The following is a 14903-nucleotide window of genomic DNA, read 5'->3' as shown; positions in this document are numbered from 1 at the left end:
CAGCAATAAAGGAATGGAACAGACTACCCGCACATGTCAAAGCCAGTCATAGCATGAACCAGTTCAAGAAGAGTGCCAAAAGGTGTCTGATGAATGTAGCTACAGAAAGGGAGGGGAATGATTTTCTATTTTTTATCTAACATACGTGTAAATTTTACCTTATTCCTAGTAATGACCCTCGTATTGTAGATAGTCTTAATGACCCTCGTGTAGTAGATAGTCTTTTTAGTATGATAATAAGATGTTATCTTCATTATAGAATAATAAGAAAATATTATAACCTTTATATTATAATAATAAGGTAAAAGGACCCCAATGGAAATAAGTCACTCTGTCTGACTTTTTTGGGTTATCCTAGGTTCTCTACACATATGCTGCTATGTATGATAATTCTATGTAACTGTATTTGTGTATACCTGAATAAACTTACTAACTTACTTACTGACCTCTGTGGTAAGTTTCTGGCGACTTCTGGCACCTGCCTCTATAGGCTTATCACTTCATTTACAAATTCACCTTTTTTCAAATGACACTTTAGCCTTTATCATCTATATACTAGGGAGCCACTGTAGTATACACTATACACTATGTATACACTGTGTTGTTTTATACTCGTTTCATACATGTGTAACCTCAGATTCATTGCATTAATTGAAGAGTTTTTAATAGACCAACGACAATGGTGTGCTGACACTGCCCTCGAACTTTTTAACTGAGGGAACAAGGATTTACTTAAACCATACTTAAACCATACCATGGGTGGGGCTTGAACTCGCGGTTCGAGAGTCGTAAAACTCCAGGCCGACGCTATAAGGACTTACCTATCTTGGAACCAAGGACGTTTCGACCATCAGATGCGAGACCAAAGACTCGCAACATGATACTGTTTAAATAACTGAAAAGAATTTATCAGCTACCTGGTGTTACACCAAATTTTGTCTAACGAGAGATAAGAGAGCCAAGGACTTACCTGCCATACCACCATAGACATCTTGGCCAATAGTTTATTTTTACATAATTCAATGCTCAGACTTTAAGCTGTTATCATACTTTAATTTATTTTAAAACAAAGACTTAATTAAGGAATACAACCATCACCGAGGATGCGACCCAAAACCAGTCGACTAACTCCTAGGTGCTTATTTACTGCTAGGTGAACATAGGCATTAGAGATAAAGACGCTTGTATTCAGATTTTGTCAGGCGGGAAGCTTACCCGGGCCCTTAGTGAAAGAGCCAAGAACTCACCTGCCATAGCACCATGGACTTCTTCATGAGTGACGGGGTGAAGCTTGCTATGTGTGCCATCGTCATGCCTTCAGAATCACCCACAAAAACAGAACCAGTTATGGTAGTTTGCTCATCTTCTTCTGCCAAAATGTCGGATATCATAAGACTTGCCCTATTCATGTCATCCACGGAAACTTGTTGAGGGTCGTATACTCCCCATCGGCCTAAGATTACCTTGCGTCCCAGATGGTCGTGCCCGGGCAACGGCAGCATTATACTGTAACACTTCAGTTAGCGAGACATGCCTCACAACACCAACTTACGCTCTATTATTAGGCTGTTTCATGAGTAGGCTGATTGTAACAGTGTTACAATCAAACTCGGCAAAAGATATTTCTACATTAACTGAGGTTCTGCAAGGAAATGTCACTACAGATAGTCCAAAACCATTTTACAAATTGGTAAGCGAGTCTACCACCAAAGCTCTTCTGTCATTAAAAGTCATCAATAGAAAGCATAAGAGATTAAGCCAGGACAACAGTTACATCCCATACAATAGATGATTACGATATACTACCTGTTGCTGCAACGCTGAGTGACAAAAACGAGTTTAGCGTTTTTGTTTTTTTGTAAATTTAATAATAAATATGTGATAACGACATACGTTTGTAGCAGATCATATGATGTCGAGCCTTCGATGGGGTTTGAGTATCGATTAGTTACAAGTTTCCTTAATGCTGTCGATCACTGCTCGTTCTCGTGGACGGGCTGAGTCATCCTTACATATATAGGTGTATATATATATATATATATATATATATATATATATATATATATATATATATATATATATATATATATATATATATATATATATATATATTAGCCCGTCCATGAGAGCGAACAGTGATCGATATTAAGGAAACTTGTAACTAATCGATACTCAAACCCCATCGAAGGCTCGACATCATATGATCTGCTACAAGCGTATGTCGTTGTTATGTATTTGTTGTTGTATTTACAAAAAAAAAAACGCTAAACTCGTTTGGGTCACTCAGTGTTGCGAAATATTCGACTTGATGAATGGCAGAGCCATTTAGGTACAGCAACAGGTAGTATATCCAAATCTATTGTATGGGGTGTAACTGTTGTCCTGCTTAATCTCATATGCTTTCTACTGATGACTTTTAATGACAGAAGAGCTGTCAGTAACATTTCAGTTAGCGAGACATGGCTCACAACACCAACTTATGCTCTATTATTAGCCACTGTCTTTTGCTTGTGGATGATCCGTGATTCGTCATTGAGTCGTGGGGAAAACCGGTTCCACAAAGTACCATAATGGATGGATAGAACTCAGGTATTGGTTTCTTCCAATAAGTGATTGCCTGAAAGTGGTTTCATGGCCATTCTGGAGTCGGTACAGGACGCTACTGTCACTAAAGATCCAGGAAAATAATGTAATGTCTCGCTCTTCATGAAGTAAACATCTGGAGAACTGCTTTGAGAATAAACGAAAAGAAACCACGTACCAGCCTTGAACCATCATCGCCTCCGCTATGACAGGTTGTGTCGCTGTTTTTTAAAAACCACTTTGAATAGGTTTACTGATGTTTAAATATAGGTGATTTGACAACGTATTATAAATCCCTACAATGGTTACATTAAGCACATAGTTGTTACTAGCATAAACTGGTCATAAATTTTGAAGATTTAACCTAGGATAACCTGACGAAGTCACTGTACAGGTGACATGTAGAGATGACACATGTACACTAGATAGGCTTTAATATAAAAATAGTCTCAGTACCTTTGTAACGGGCGATATTTTAGGTGTCACTAACTTGATCGCTAGCGCACTCAGCTCATATGCTGAGGTCCGGGGATCGAATCCCCAGTACGGCTGGAAAACATCAGAACTTGTCTCTATAAGACACCTGCTGTCCATGTTCACCTATCAGTAAAATAGATGCCTGGGTGCTAGTCGACTGGTGTGGGTCGCATCCTGGGACAAAACTGACCTAATTTGTATTAAATGCTCTGCATAACAAGCGGCTTTCTATATAGTATATGTCATTGATGTCAGCTAGGACTGTATACCTTGTACATGTAGTAATAAGATGTTTCATTGTCCACATCGCTCTCGGGCCGTGCGGACAGGTTGCGCAGTAGCTCCCGAATCATCTGGCTTTCTGCGCAGTTTTCATATTCGTCTCTCAACTTAAGTAGAGAGGACGTACTTGGAACTGTGCTCTGACCCCTGGTGGCAGGTGACAGTATTTTCATCATGGCGGAGAGTGGCCGCAGACGTGTGAACACTGGAATTAGTGAGGGGCGTGCTTACTGCCCAGAATACCAACATGTTGCTGACTGCGATATTGCGGGATACGTACGGCATCGCTAATGAAGATCTTTATGGAGTCTCACTGAATGGTGTGGCACGCATTTTCGTTAAGTTCCAGCTGAGCAGTACATATGACAACATGGTGGCCAAGTATCAGGACGTGGTTAAGACGGTTACCCCTGGCGTTAGTGTCCGTCTTCATGACGTATCAAGATTCTACACCTGGGTCAAGGTGCGTAATGTACCTTTCGAGGCTGATGAAAGTGATTTACGGCAGGTGTTTGGACGATATGGGACGATCCACATGGCGACATTGGGACGTTGGCGAGATGGGCCACTAGTTGGCTTCCCTGAAGGGACGTTTTCCTTGAAAATGTCCCTAAGGCATCCTATTTATTTATTTATTTATTTATTTATTTATTTAAAAATTTGTGCATCTTATGTGGGAATGGAGGACTTCCGGACTCAGGTGTACGCAACATACACAGGTCAGAGGCGTACGTGCCGTGTGTGTGGGGGTGTACGACCACTTAGCGCCGATTTGTCCAATGAGACGTGGGAAACCTGATGCTGAGGTGGGATCTGATGGTCCTACGGACCAACTGACTTGTGCAACGGCAACACAACGTAAGCCTTTGTCACGGGAGGCGTGGAGTGTGGAGGTGGAGAGGGAGGAGGCGTCATCGCCTGAGTGTGTGACACTCACTGGACTTGACGAGGACATAGGCTTGGTGTCGGCGAAGAGTGGTGAGGAGTCTGCAATTGCGCACCATGTTTTGGAAGCTACAATTCAGGAGGCCCTGGACGACTTACTGGATGTTTCGGACAATGCTGGCTTGGATGATGTGAGTGTAGAGGCTGAGGTGGGTGGCCTCAATGAGAAGGTTGTGAGTGATGAGGGGCGGGTTCAGAGTGTGGCAGTGGAGGTCCACAGGGAAGATGCCCAGGAGGAGGCGAAGCGTGAGAAGCGTGGCTCTCGCAAGAGGACGGCTGTCATTTCTGATAGTGAGGATGTTTTGACGCCTGGGCAAAGGACTGGGAAGAAAACCTGGCATGATCTGACGCCTAGAAAGAAAGGTGGTTTAAAGAGTGTAGAGCGTGAGCAAGGGGAAGGCGATGAGAAGTGTGGGGGGCGGGGTGGGGTTTCTCGCCAGGGTTCTAAGTGTGTTAGAGTGTCTAAGGGAAAGCCCTCATTACGCCTTCAGGTGTCTTACTTTAAATGTTAATGGGTTGAAGGCAGTGGGCAAATATAAAGTTCTGGAGGGTTATTTGAGGAGATATGTGCCAGACCTTGTGTTCTTGCAGGAGCATAATTATAAATATTTAGGTGAATTGTCAATTACCAGATATGACGTGTACATGGGTTGCTCTACACAACTGAAAGGTGGTGTGGCACTATTAAGGAAGCCAGCCCGTTTCTTTTGCATAGGTGTGAGGTAGGGGAGGAGGGGCGGGTGGTTAGGGTCGAGGGTATGTGGGTAGGGGTTCGGGTGGGTTTCATTGGGGTGTATGGGCAGGCGGAAGGGAACATGGGTGTTAAAAATAGATTCTTTAGGGATGTCCTTGTCTACCATTTCAGATCGCTGCCGGGTATTACAATTATAGGGGGTGATTGGAACTGTGTTGTCCGACGTAAGGATGTAGAGCCTAGGGGAAGGGTTTTTTTTGGGGGGGTTTTAGGGGATCTGTTGAGAGGTGTGAATGTAGTGGATGTTGGAGGGGAGGTGAGCGAAGTGACGCATACGTTTATTAAGCGTGATTATGCGGCGAGGCTTGATCGTATTTATGTATCTCGGGGGGGGGGGGGGGGGGGGTGAGCAGTGTGTGTGCATTGAATGTAAGCTTCTCTGATCATCGAGGGGTTCTGGTGGATTTAAATTGGGAGGGTTTGCTGAAGCGTTTCAGAGGTTTCTGGAAGATGAATGTTGGGTTATTGAAAACAGGGGAGGGGAGGGAATCTTTTGTGCGTGCTTGGAAAAGGTGGTGGGCTGATGCAGGGGGGGGGGTTTATGTCATTGGGTGGTGGGACTCGGTCGGTAAGGGAAAGGTGAGGGATTTTTATCAGAAGAGGGGAAAGGAAGAGAGGCAGTTTCAATATGGGATTTTAAATTACCTTGAGGGTCAACTACAGGAATGCTATATGGGAGGGGGGGTGCATATCCGATGGGTGAGATTGAGGGTTTGAAACAACGGATTAGGGATATTCAAAATCGCAATTTTGATGCTGCAAGGGTTGCGGGGGGCCTTGATGAGGTCTTATGGGGGGACCATCCATCGGCGTATGTCTTGCGGGAGCAGGGGACACGTCGTAGGGCAACAGAGGGGATGAGTTTGCGGGTACAGGAGCAATTGGCGGGATATCGTCAGGGGCAGGTGCTTTCGTCAACAGAGGGTATGGGTTATGTGGATGCGTGGTACGAGAAAAATGGTAAAAGTGTGGGGGTTAATTGTGAGGCGTTAGGTGCAATGGGTGAATGGGTAAACTGTAATCTAGTGCATAAAGATCGATTGAGTTTGGGTGGGCCTATAAGTGAGGAGGAGATTAGGGTGGCAGTGGACGGGATGAGCATGGGTAAATCGCCTGGTATTGATGGCATCCCTTGTGATTTTTATAGGGAAAACTGGGAGTGTTTGCATGGGTTTTTAGTGGAGTTATTTAATGCCATGAAAACCAGGGGTAGATTGGGGGAACAGCAGAGAACGGGTGTAGTGGTCATGGTCCCTAAAAAAAAGTCTTGTGAATGTGTGCATGACTACCGTTCGATCACTTTTATGTGTGGCAATTACAAGATCTTTGCTAGTGTTAGGAAATAGGTTGAAAGGTGTTCTTGCCAGCGTTTTGGACGAGGGTCAGTGTGGAGTGCCTGGGTGTTCGATGTGTGTGGGGCAGGGGATTATACGTAGGTTAATAGATGAAAGTGGGGGAAACATCAAGGGTGGGTTTTAGCATTAGATTGGCATGCAGCGTATGACTGTGTGGAGCGTGAGGCATTGTGGAAGTTTATGCAATGGCAGGGGTTTGGGAGGGAAATCGTCAGTTGGACTAAGGTGTTGTATGAGCAGGCAACGGTTAGGGTACAAGTGAATGGTAGATTAGGTTAACCTGTTAGGATGGAAAGGGGCTTAAGGCAGGGATGCCCTGTGTCGCAGCTTCTCTTTGCATTACTCCAGGACCCGTTCCATAGGGCTGCGCGTTGGGGCGTATGGGAAGGGATGGTGAGGGATGGGGTGTCTGTGGAACCGGGGATCGTTGGATATGTTGATGACACCACAGTGCTATTTAGAAGGTCTGAAGATTTAACTAGGGTTAGTGAGTTGGTGGAGAGTTTTGGCATGGCAACAGGGATGACGCTTAATAGAGATAAGTCGATGTTATTGAGGGTGGGGGATGGTGTGGGTGGAGTATACGAACAGGGTGAAGGTTGGTCCCTGGTAAGTAGACTTAAGGTATGTGGGGTTGTTCACATGGAAAATATCCTGGAGGCACAGAAGGTGAATTCGAAAGAAGCTGTAGACAGGGTTTTGGGTAGATTAGCAGGTTTGCGTACAGGAGGTTTGACGCTGCACCAGCGTGCTATTGTGGTGAATGTGAAACTGTATAGTAAGCTATGGCATGTGGCAGATATATATCCCTTGGAAACATGTGATGAGAAGCGTCTGTTGAAGCGCGTGTATCAATATATTTGGGGTTCGGGTTGTGAATGGTTGTCGAGAGATGTTGTGTTTACCGGTACGCCAGGGAGGGCTGGGGTTAATGGCGCTGCATCAAAGGTTGTTGGGTATGTACGTTAAACATATTTGACGAAGGGCAGAATCACAGGTACAGGTTTGGCATGGGTGAGAAGGGACTTGGTATGTTGGGCGAGGGGTAGGGATGTTCAGGTGTGTGAGAGAATGTTGAGGTTGTTGTGTTATGCAAGGGAACCCTGCGGGGTTAAGATAGGTACACTGGCTCGGGTGGGTGGTGGGGAGGTAGTTGCTAGGGTTGTGGGTTTGTATCCGATGTATGCATGGAGTGATATATGGGGGCGCCTGCAAGGGTTGCGATTGAAGGCTGTGGTGCGGGAAGTAATGTTTAAATTTCTCCATAATATATTGCCGTCGGGGAGGTATTAGGTAATAGGCGTGTGCAGGAGGGACGGTAATGTTGTGAGTGTGGGGGTATTGACACTGTTTTCCATGCAGTATATTTTTGTGAAAGGTTGGAAGCAGTGAGGGAGTGGTTTAGCAGGGTTTTACGTATGGTGGGTGGGGGTGGTATTTGTGTTCTACGGGCATTAAGCTTGGATGTGGGGGGGGGGGGGTGCCGGTACAAAATGCGATGGGTTATCTGGTAGCCGACTTCGTGTATACTTCGTGGGGTTTAAGGAGAGCGCCGGTGGGTGAGCGAATTAGGGCCCTGGCAGCGATATTTTATGGGACACAAAGGAGGAATAAGGATATCACTGGGAATAGATGGTATTTCAAATTTTCAGATGGATATCGTAGCTTTCGAGTGGAGGACTTATGGGCATTACACATTTAGGGGACGTGACGAGGCTGGCTTCTTGAGGAAGGCGCGGGCGTGATGGTGCATTTGGAGGACAAGAGGTGTAATGCGAGTTGTCTGGGTCAAGTGTGTGGCTTGGTGTCAGGGAATTTTTAATGACATGTGTTATGCGAAGTGAGAGTTGAGAAACTGGTATGAGTAAGATGGAGCTTTAATTTAGCAAGGTATGAAGTCTGGTACTTTGTGACTGTGAGCCTCTTGTGTGCATGATGACTGTGAAGGTTCTTATTGTGCAAGAAAGGTATAAAATACCGACAATATGAAAGTTAAGACACATGTGCAACATCTGGATATCTTTATTGTAGACGTTTCGCCATCCAGTGGCTTTATCAATACAAATTCTAGGACATAACTTGAAGACAGTAGAACTATGTACAGAAGATGAGGTAATCAGTTCCTCAACCTTGGAGTAGGTGCGAAGAGCACCATAGTCGTGGAGATTCTGAAGCAGAAGCAAGGAGCCTGGCGCTTATATAGTAACGTCAGGTGTAGCAGACGAGGGCATAGTTACTGGTAGGTGGGATTCCCCAGTGGAAGTAGGTCCTTCCCAAAGAGATGGGTTAGTTGCAGCAGCCGTGAAGAAGGTCTTGTAGATGTCCCCTGAACCAAGATTCCATGATGTTGCAGTGTCTGACAAGTTGTGCAAGAAAGGTATAAAATACCGACAATATGAAAGTTAAAACACATGTGCAACATCTGGATATCTTTATTGTAGACGTTTCGCCATCCAGTTATGTCCTAGAATTTGTATTGATAAAGCCACTGGATGGCGAAACGTCTACAATAAAGATATCCAGATGTTGCACATGTGTCTTAACTTTCATATTGTCGGTATTTTATACCTTTCTTGCACAACTTGTCAGACACTGCAACATCATGGAATCTTGGTTCAGGGGACATCTACAAGACCTTCTTCACGGCTGCTGCAACTAACCCATCTCTTTGGGAAGGACCTACTTCCACTGGGGAATCCCACCTACCAGTAACTATGCCCTCGTCTGCTACACCTGACGTTACTATATAAGCGCCAGGCTCCTTGCTTCTGCTTCAGAATCTCCACGACTATGGTGCTCTTCGCACCTACTCCAAGGTTGAGGAACTGATTACCTCATCTTCTGTACATAGTTCTACTGTCTTCAAGTTATGTCCTAGAATTTGTATTGATAAAGCCACTGGATGGCGAAACGTCTACAATAAAGATATCCAGATGTTGCACATGTGTCTTAGCTTTCACAAGGTTCTTATTATGCTAATGTATCATTTTTAACAAATGTACTTCCTGTGTCTTGCAGGGAAGTGGCTATGTATGAAGCATGTTTAAGAAAGCTTCTGTATTAAGATATGTTGATTTATTTTTTTTTTTTTTTTTTGGATTTTATTGGATTCTAATTTTTATATATTATTATTAATACTTAGTACTTCTATGAAGTAATGGTATGTTTACGTAGACTATTTTATTGTGCTAACTGTTATGTAGGGATTTAATTACGCTTTTGGAGAGGTATGCTGTCTGTGTATATCGCTGTATTCATTGTGGTTTTTGTACGTATGTTATATATGTGTTTATGCATTTGTATTTCCTGGGTTATGCAGGAATGTGGTTATGTATGAAGCGTGTTTCAGAATGTTTCTATTTTCAACCATGTTAATTAATGTTATTTTATAGTTTTGGTTATGATGGTGACGGCAGATACAGCTGTTGGGAATAGGGGGGGGGGAAGGCTTGCAGTGTGTGCTGCATTCTTATAGTAACTATTTGCACAGGGATGTTGCATACGGGTTGTTATAATGTTTCATTTCTAGTTTTCCATGAGCATCTGTTTTATGTCAGCATGTTAAACTATATGCTTCCTTGTGTTGCGATTTACGTTATATGTTTTGTTTTCATTTATATATTGTTATTATGGGTTCGAACCACTGTAATGTAACATTTATATATTGTTATTATGTGTTTGAACCACTGTAATGTAACATTTATATATTGTTATTATGTGTTTGTACCACTGTAATGTAACATTGTGTATTGATGTTTTGTATTATTATTTTATCATAATGTTTTAAGTATTATAAAATATGTTGGTAAACATATATGCTATAAGTCTAGCTATGTGATTATATAATATCTATTATGGTGGAGGAGATAGTGGTATATGATTTATTATAGCATGTCTTTTAGTGCATTTTTGTACTAGGATGACATACTTGGGCCACAAAGCTCTTATCTGATTTTTATTTATGCATGATGAACATCCTCGGTTGCTCGAAGTGTATATAGCGACCGTCGGAATGTTGAGCAATTTATATGGTGTACTGTGCTTATGAATTCTCTTTTGGATACCTGTTTGTTAAGGGATGGTGGTTTTCTATATATTTATTTTTTATGTTGTAATATTACGTTTTAAATCAAATATAAAAAAAATAAGATATTATTATTATCATTGCAGTGTCTTGCCCCACATTTTAAGACAGACAAACCGTGGTTCGTACTGCAAATGTACAATGCTAAATATACTTGAATCGCATATGGTTAAAAATGAAACTGTGTAAGGTTTTGCATAAAACCTGAAAATGGCTGTTTTAGCTACTTGTTCTGCCTTCTTAAAGAAATCTAGGACTAGTTGTGTCAGCTGGAGTTGCACTTTACCAGTAAACCGTGTCAAGTCTTTATTATTTTATGTTCTTTAATATGGATGACCTTTGTGGGTTTAGCACTGTTCCAATTCTAATAATTTAATATGGATTAGGCTATATGAAATTTGCCTATGACGAATTTTGCATATAATATAAATGATCGCAAGAGCCTCCTACAATATACTCAGCCTCACTTAACATTTTTTCCACTTAAGTAATACCTGGAGGAGCGCAGAGGCCTTCTTGACGAAACTATGGGTTAAGTCTGTTATGTGGGAGAAACCCAGGGACTGACAGTCCTCCACGGTCACCATGGCTGTTATACTCGCTTGCGCGTCCTCATCCATCCACACTTCTATGACGGCCAGAGAAGCCTTCATAAGGTCGTTCAGAGATAACTTAGAGGGTTCAAACCGTCCCCAACGAGTGATCACGACCCTGAAGCCTGAAGTTTCATAACCCGGCAGGGGTACGATTACGCTGTGGGGAGCAAGAGGGCCGCATGCTAGCATAACCTCAAGTGTTAACGGATAGCCCCAAGTAAGATTGTCTTTTTTTTTCCACTTTCTTTGCTCAGCATCAACAGTCAGTGTTCAATAATAATATATTTACTACAAGTACATGTACAAGGTATACACACCATAGCTGACATCAATGACATATTACTAGTATACAGAAAGCCGCTTCGGGCAAATTAGGTCACTGTCCCAGGATGCGACCCACACCAGTCGACTAACACCAGGAACATAGACAACAGGTGTAAGGAAACACGCTCTGTGTCTACACTGGCTGGGAATCTAACCCAGACCCTCGCCGTGTGAAGCGAGAGCTTTAGCCACCAGAGCCCCCAATGATACATACAATCTGCAACCACAAATAGGTATGTACAAGATGCTATAGACCACAATGAACTTTTCATTATCAGCAATTAGTCCCACTAAAACCAAAGCACCCTACACCACAGCACATCATAATGGCCCACACCAGAGTACACACACTCTACAATTTGTCTACGCTACGCATCATAAACAGCGGTCAGTACGACACAGCACCATAAGCCCAGTTTATCCACAGCCCTAATCAACACCACACAGTCCCATACCACCACATAGAACTGATCCACACCACACAGCACCAGTTTGGAACCCACACCAAGCCAAGCATGTAAGGAAACTAGAGAAACTGCAAAGGTTTGCAACAAGATTAGTCCCGGAGCTAAGGGGTATGTCTTACGAGCAGTGGTTAAACTTTCCAAGTGGTATACAATTCCTGTGCAGGGTATGCATGCGAGGGATGCTGACCTAGTTTAGTGTTTCTTATTTAGGCGCTTTTTTTAATATATATTAATAATAAGGGTTCTCACTTGTTTCCCAGTTTTCTATTTGCCCTGTCTCCTGTGTTGTTTTATACTTGTTTCGCACATGTGTAACCTCAGATTCATTGCATTAACTGAAGAGTTTTTAAGAGACCAACGACAATGGTGTGCTGACACTGCCCTCGAACTTTTTTAACTATCTGAGGGAACACGGATTTACTTAAACCATACCACGGGCGGGGCTTGAACCCGCGGTTAGAGCCTTAAAACTCCAGACCGACTTACCTATCTTGGGACCAAGGACGTTCCCACCATCAGATGCGAGACCAAAGACTCGCAACATGATATTGTTTAAATAACTGATAAGAATTTATGAGCTACCTGGTGTTACACCAAATTTTGTCTAACGAGAGATAAGAGAGCCAAGGACTTACCTGCCATACCACCATAGACATCTTGGCAATACATGTAGTTTATTTTTACATAATTCCATGTTCAGATTTAAAGCTGTTATCATACATTAGCTCATTTTAAAGCAAAGACTTAAGATAAATAACCACGAACAATGATGCGGACTCCTAGGTAGTACTTATTTACTGCTAGGCGAACATAGGCATTAGGGATAAAGACGCTTGTATATAGATTTTGTCAGGCGGGAACCTTACCCTGGCCCTTAGTGAAAGAGCCAAGAACTCACCTGCCATAGCACCATGGACTTCTTCATGAGTGACGGGGTGAAGCTTGCTATGTGTGCCATCGTCATGCCTTCAGAATCACCCACAAAAACAGAACCAGTTATGGTAGTTTGCTCATCTTCTTCTGCCAAAATGTCGGATATCATAAGACTTGCCCTATTTATGTCATCCACGGAAACTAGTTGAGGGTCGTATACTCCCCATCGGCCTAAGATTACCTTGCGTCCCAGATGGTCGTGCCCGGGCAACGGCAGCATTACACTGTAACACTTCAGTTAGCGAGACATGCCTCACAACACCAACTTACGCTCTATTATTAGGCTGTTTCATAAGTAGGCTGATTGTAACAGTGTTATAGAACAAGGTAAAGATTCTAGTTCTGTTTAAAGTTACAATCAAACTCGGCAAAAGATATTTCTACATTAACTGAGGTTCTACAACGGAAATGTCACTACAGATAGTCCAAAACCATTTTACAAATTGATAAGCGAGTCTACCACCAAAGCTCTTCTGTCATTAAAAGTCATCAATAGAAAGCATAAGAGATTAAGCCAGGACAACAGTTACATCCCATACAATAGATGATTACGATGTACTACCTGTTGCTGCGTCTAAGTGGCTCTGCCATTGATCAAGTCGAATATTTCGCAACGCTGAGTGACCCAAACGAGTTTAGCGTTTTTTTTTTGTTTTTTTTTTTGTTGTAAATACAATAATAAATATATAACAACGACATACGCTTGTAGCAGATCATATGAGGTTGAGCCTTCGGTGGGGTTTGAGTATCGATTAGTTACAAGTTTCCTTAATATCGATCACTGTTCGCTCTCATGGACGGGCTAAGAGCCATCCTTATATATATATATATATATATATATATATATATATATATATATATATATATATATATATATATATTACACCAAACGGGGAGTAAAATGAAATTAGCTCTGAGGCACCCACGTCATCGTATGTCCTCGGATCACGGTACAACACCTAGCTCTCCTGGGTGCGTTATCTTTGTAGGATTTGGTGGTCCTGTGGGTTAGTGTTGTGTGATTTTCGCTCACCATGAGGGCCAAAACAACACGGGTTCGAGCCCTCGGCTATTCGTAGTGTTATTGATTAAATACCACTCGTTCGTGGTTACAATACGATATATATATACGTGTCCTGCCGAACATGTAAAATTGGTCAATTAGCAAGAACTCATTTAAAATTAAGTCCTTTCTAAAATTTGCTCTTATACGCTTAAAGATTTTTTTTCATTTGTGTTAATGTAAAAATTAATAATTTTGTACCGAAAGTACCTTAGAAAACTTACCTAACCATGTTATAACAACCGCAATTTAATTTTGTGTAATCCAACTAAATATATTTTAGGTAAGTTTACAATACTTTAATAATAAACAATGATTTTTTTTTTTGCTAGGTTCAGAATAGTTTTTCTGAATTTATTGCATACACAAATTTTCGCTTGCTTTATTCGGCAAGAAGAGCCAGAGTCGCAAGTTTAAGTATTACCTGGAGTTTACCTGGAGAGAGTTTCGGGGGTCAACGCCCCCGCGGCCCGGTCTGTGACCAGGCCTCCTGGTGGATCAGAGCCTGATCAACCAGGCTGTTACTGCTGGCTGCACGCAAACCAACGTACGAGCCACAGCCCGGCTGGTCAGAAACCGACTTTAGGTGCTTGTCCAGTGCCAGCTTGAAGACTGCCAGGGGTCTGTTGGTAATCCCCCTTATGTATGCTGGGAGGCAGCTGAACAATCTCGGGCCCCTGACACTTATTGTATGGTCTCTTAACGTGCTAGTGACACCCCTGCTTTTCATTGGGGGGATGTTGCATCGTCTGCCAAGTCTTTTGCTTTCGTAGTGAGTGATTTTCGTGTGCAAGTTCTGTACTAGTCCCTCTAGGATTTTCCAGGAGTATATAATCATGTATCTCTCCCGCCTGCGTTCCAGCGAATACAGGTTTAGGAACCTCAAGCGCTCCCAGTAATTGAGGTGTTTTATCTCCGTTATGCGCGCCATGAAGGTTCTCTGTACATTTTCTAGGTCAGCAATTTCACCTGCCTTGAAAGGTGCTGTTAGTGTGCAGCAATATTCCAGCCTAGATAGAACAAGTGACCTGAAGAGTGTC

The 14903-nt window shown here is 42.7% G+C and overlaps 1 protein-coding gene across 7 annotated transcripts in view; it reads right to left on the bottom strand.

The window, feature by feature from the left end:
- Positions 1 to 14903, bottom strand: part of LOC128694706 (retinol-binding protein pinta) — an 82704-nt gene that overhangs the window by 40905 nt on the left and 26896 nt on the right. The window contains exon 4 of one of the 7 annotated variants that reach the window (XM_070095783.1): positions 1248 to 1506. The exons of the other annotated variants lie outside the window; for them this stretch is intronic. Coding sequence (XP_069951884.1) covers positions 1248 to 1506 — 259 coding nt within the window. The remainder of the gene's footprint in view (positions 1 to 1247; positions 1507 to 14903) is intronic. 7 annotated transcript variants of the gene reach the window in all.

The sequence above is a fragment of the Cherax quadricarinatus genome, chromosome 51 (genome assembly GCF_038502225.1).
Source record: "Cherax quadricarinatus isolate ZL_2023a chromosome 51, ASM3850222v1, whole genome shotgun sequence".
Taxonomy (NCBI): Eukaryota; Metazoa; Arthropoda; class Malacostraca; order Decapoda; family Parastacidae; genus Cherax; species Cherax quadricarinatus.
Note: the sequence above shows the minus strand (reverse complement) of the source record. Positions and strands in the feature narration are given on the sequence as shown.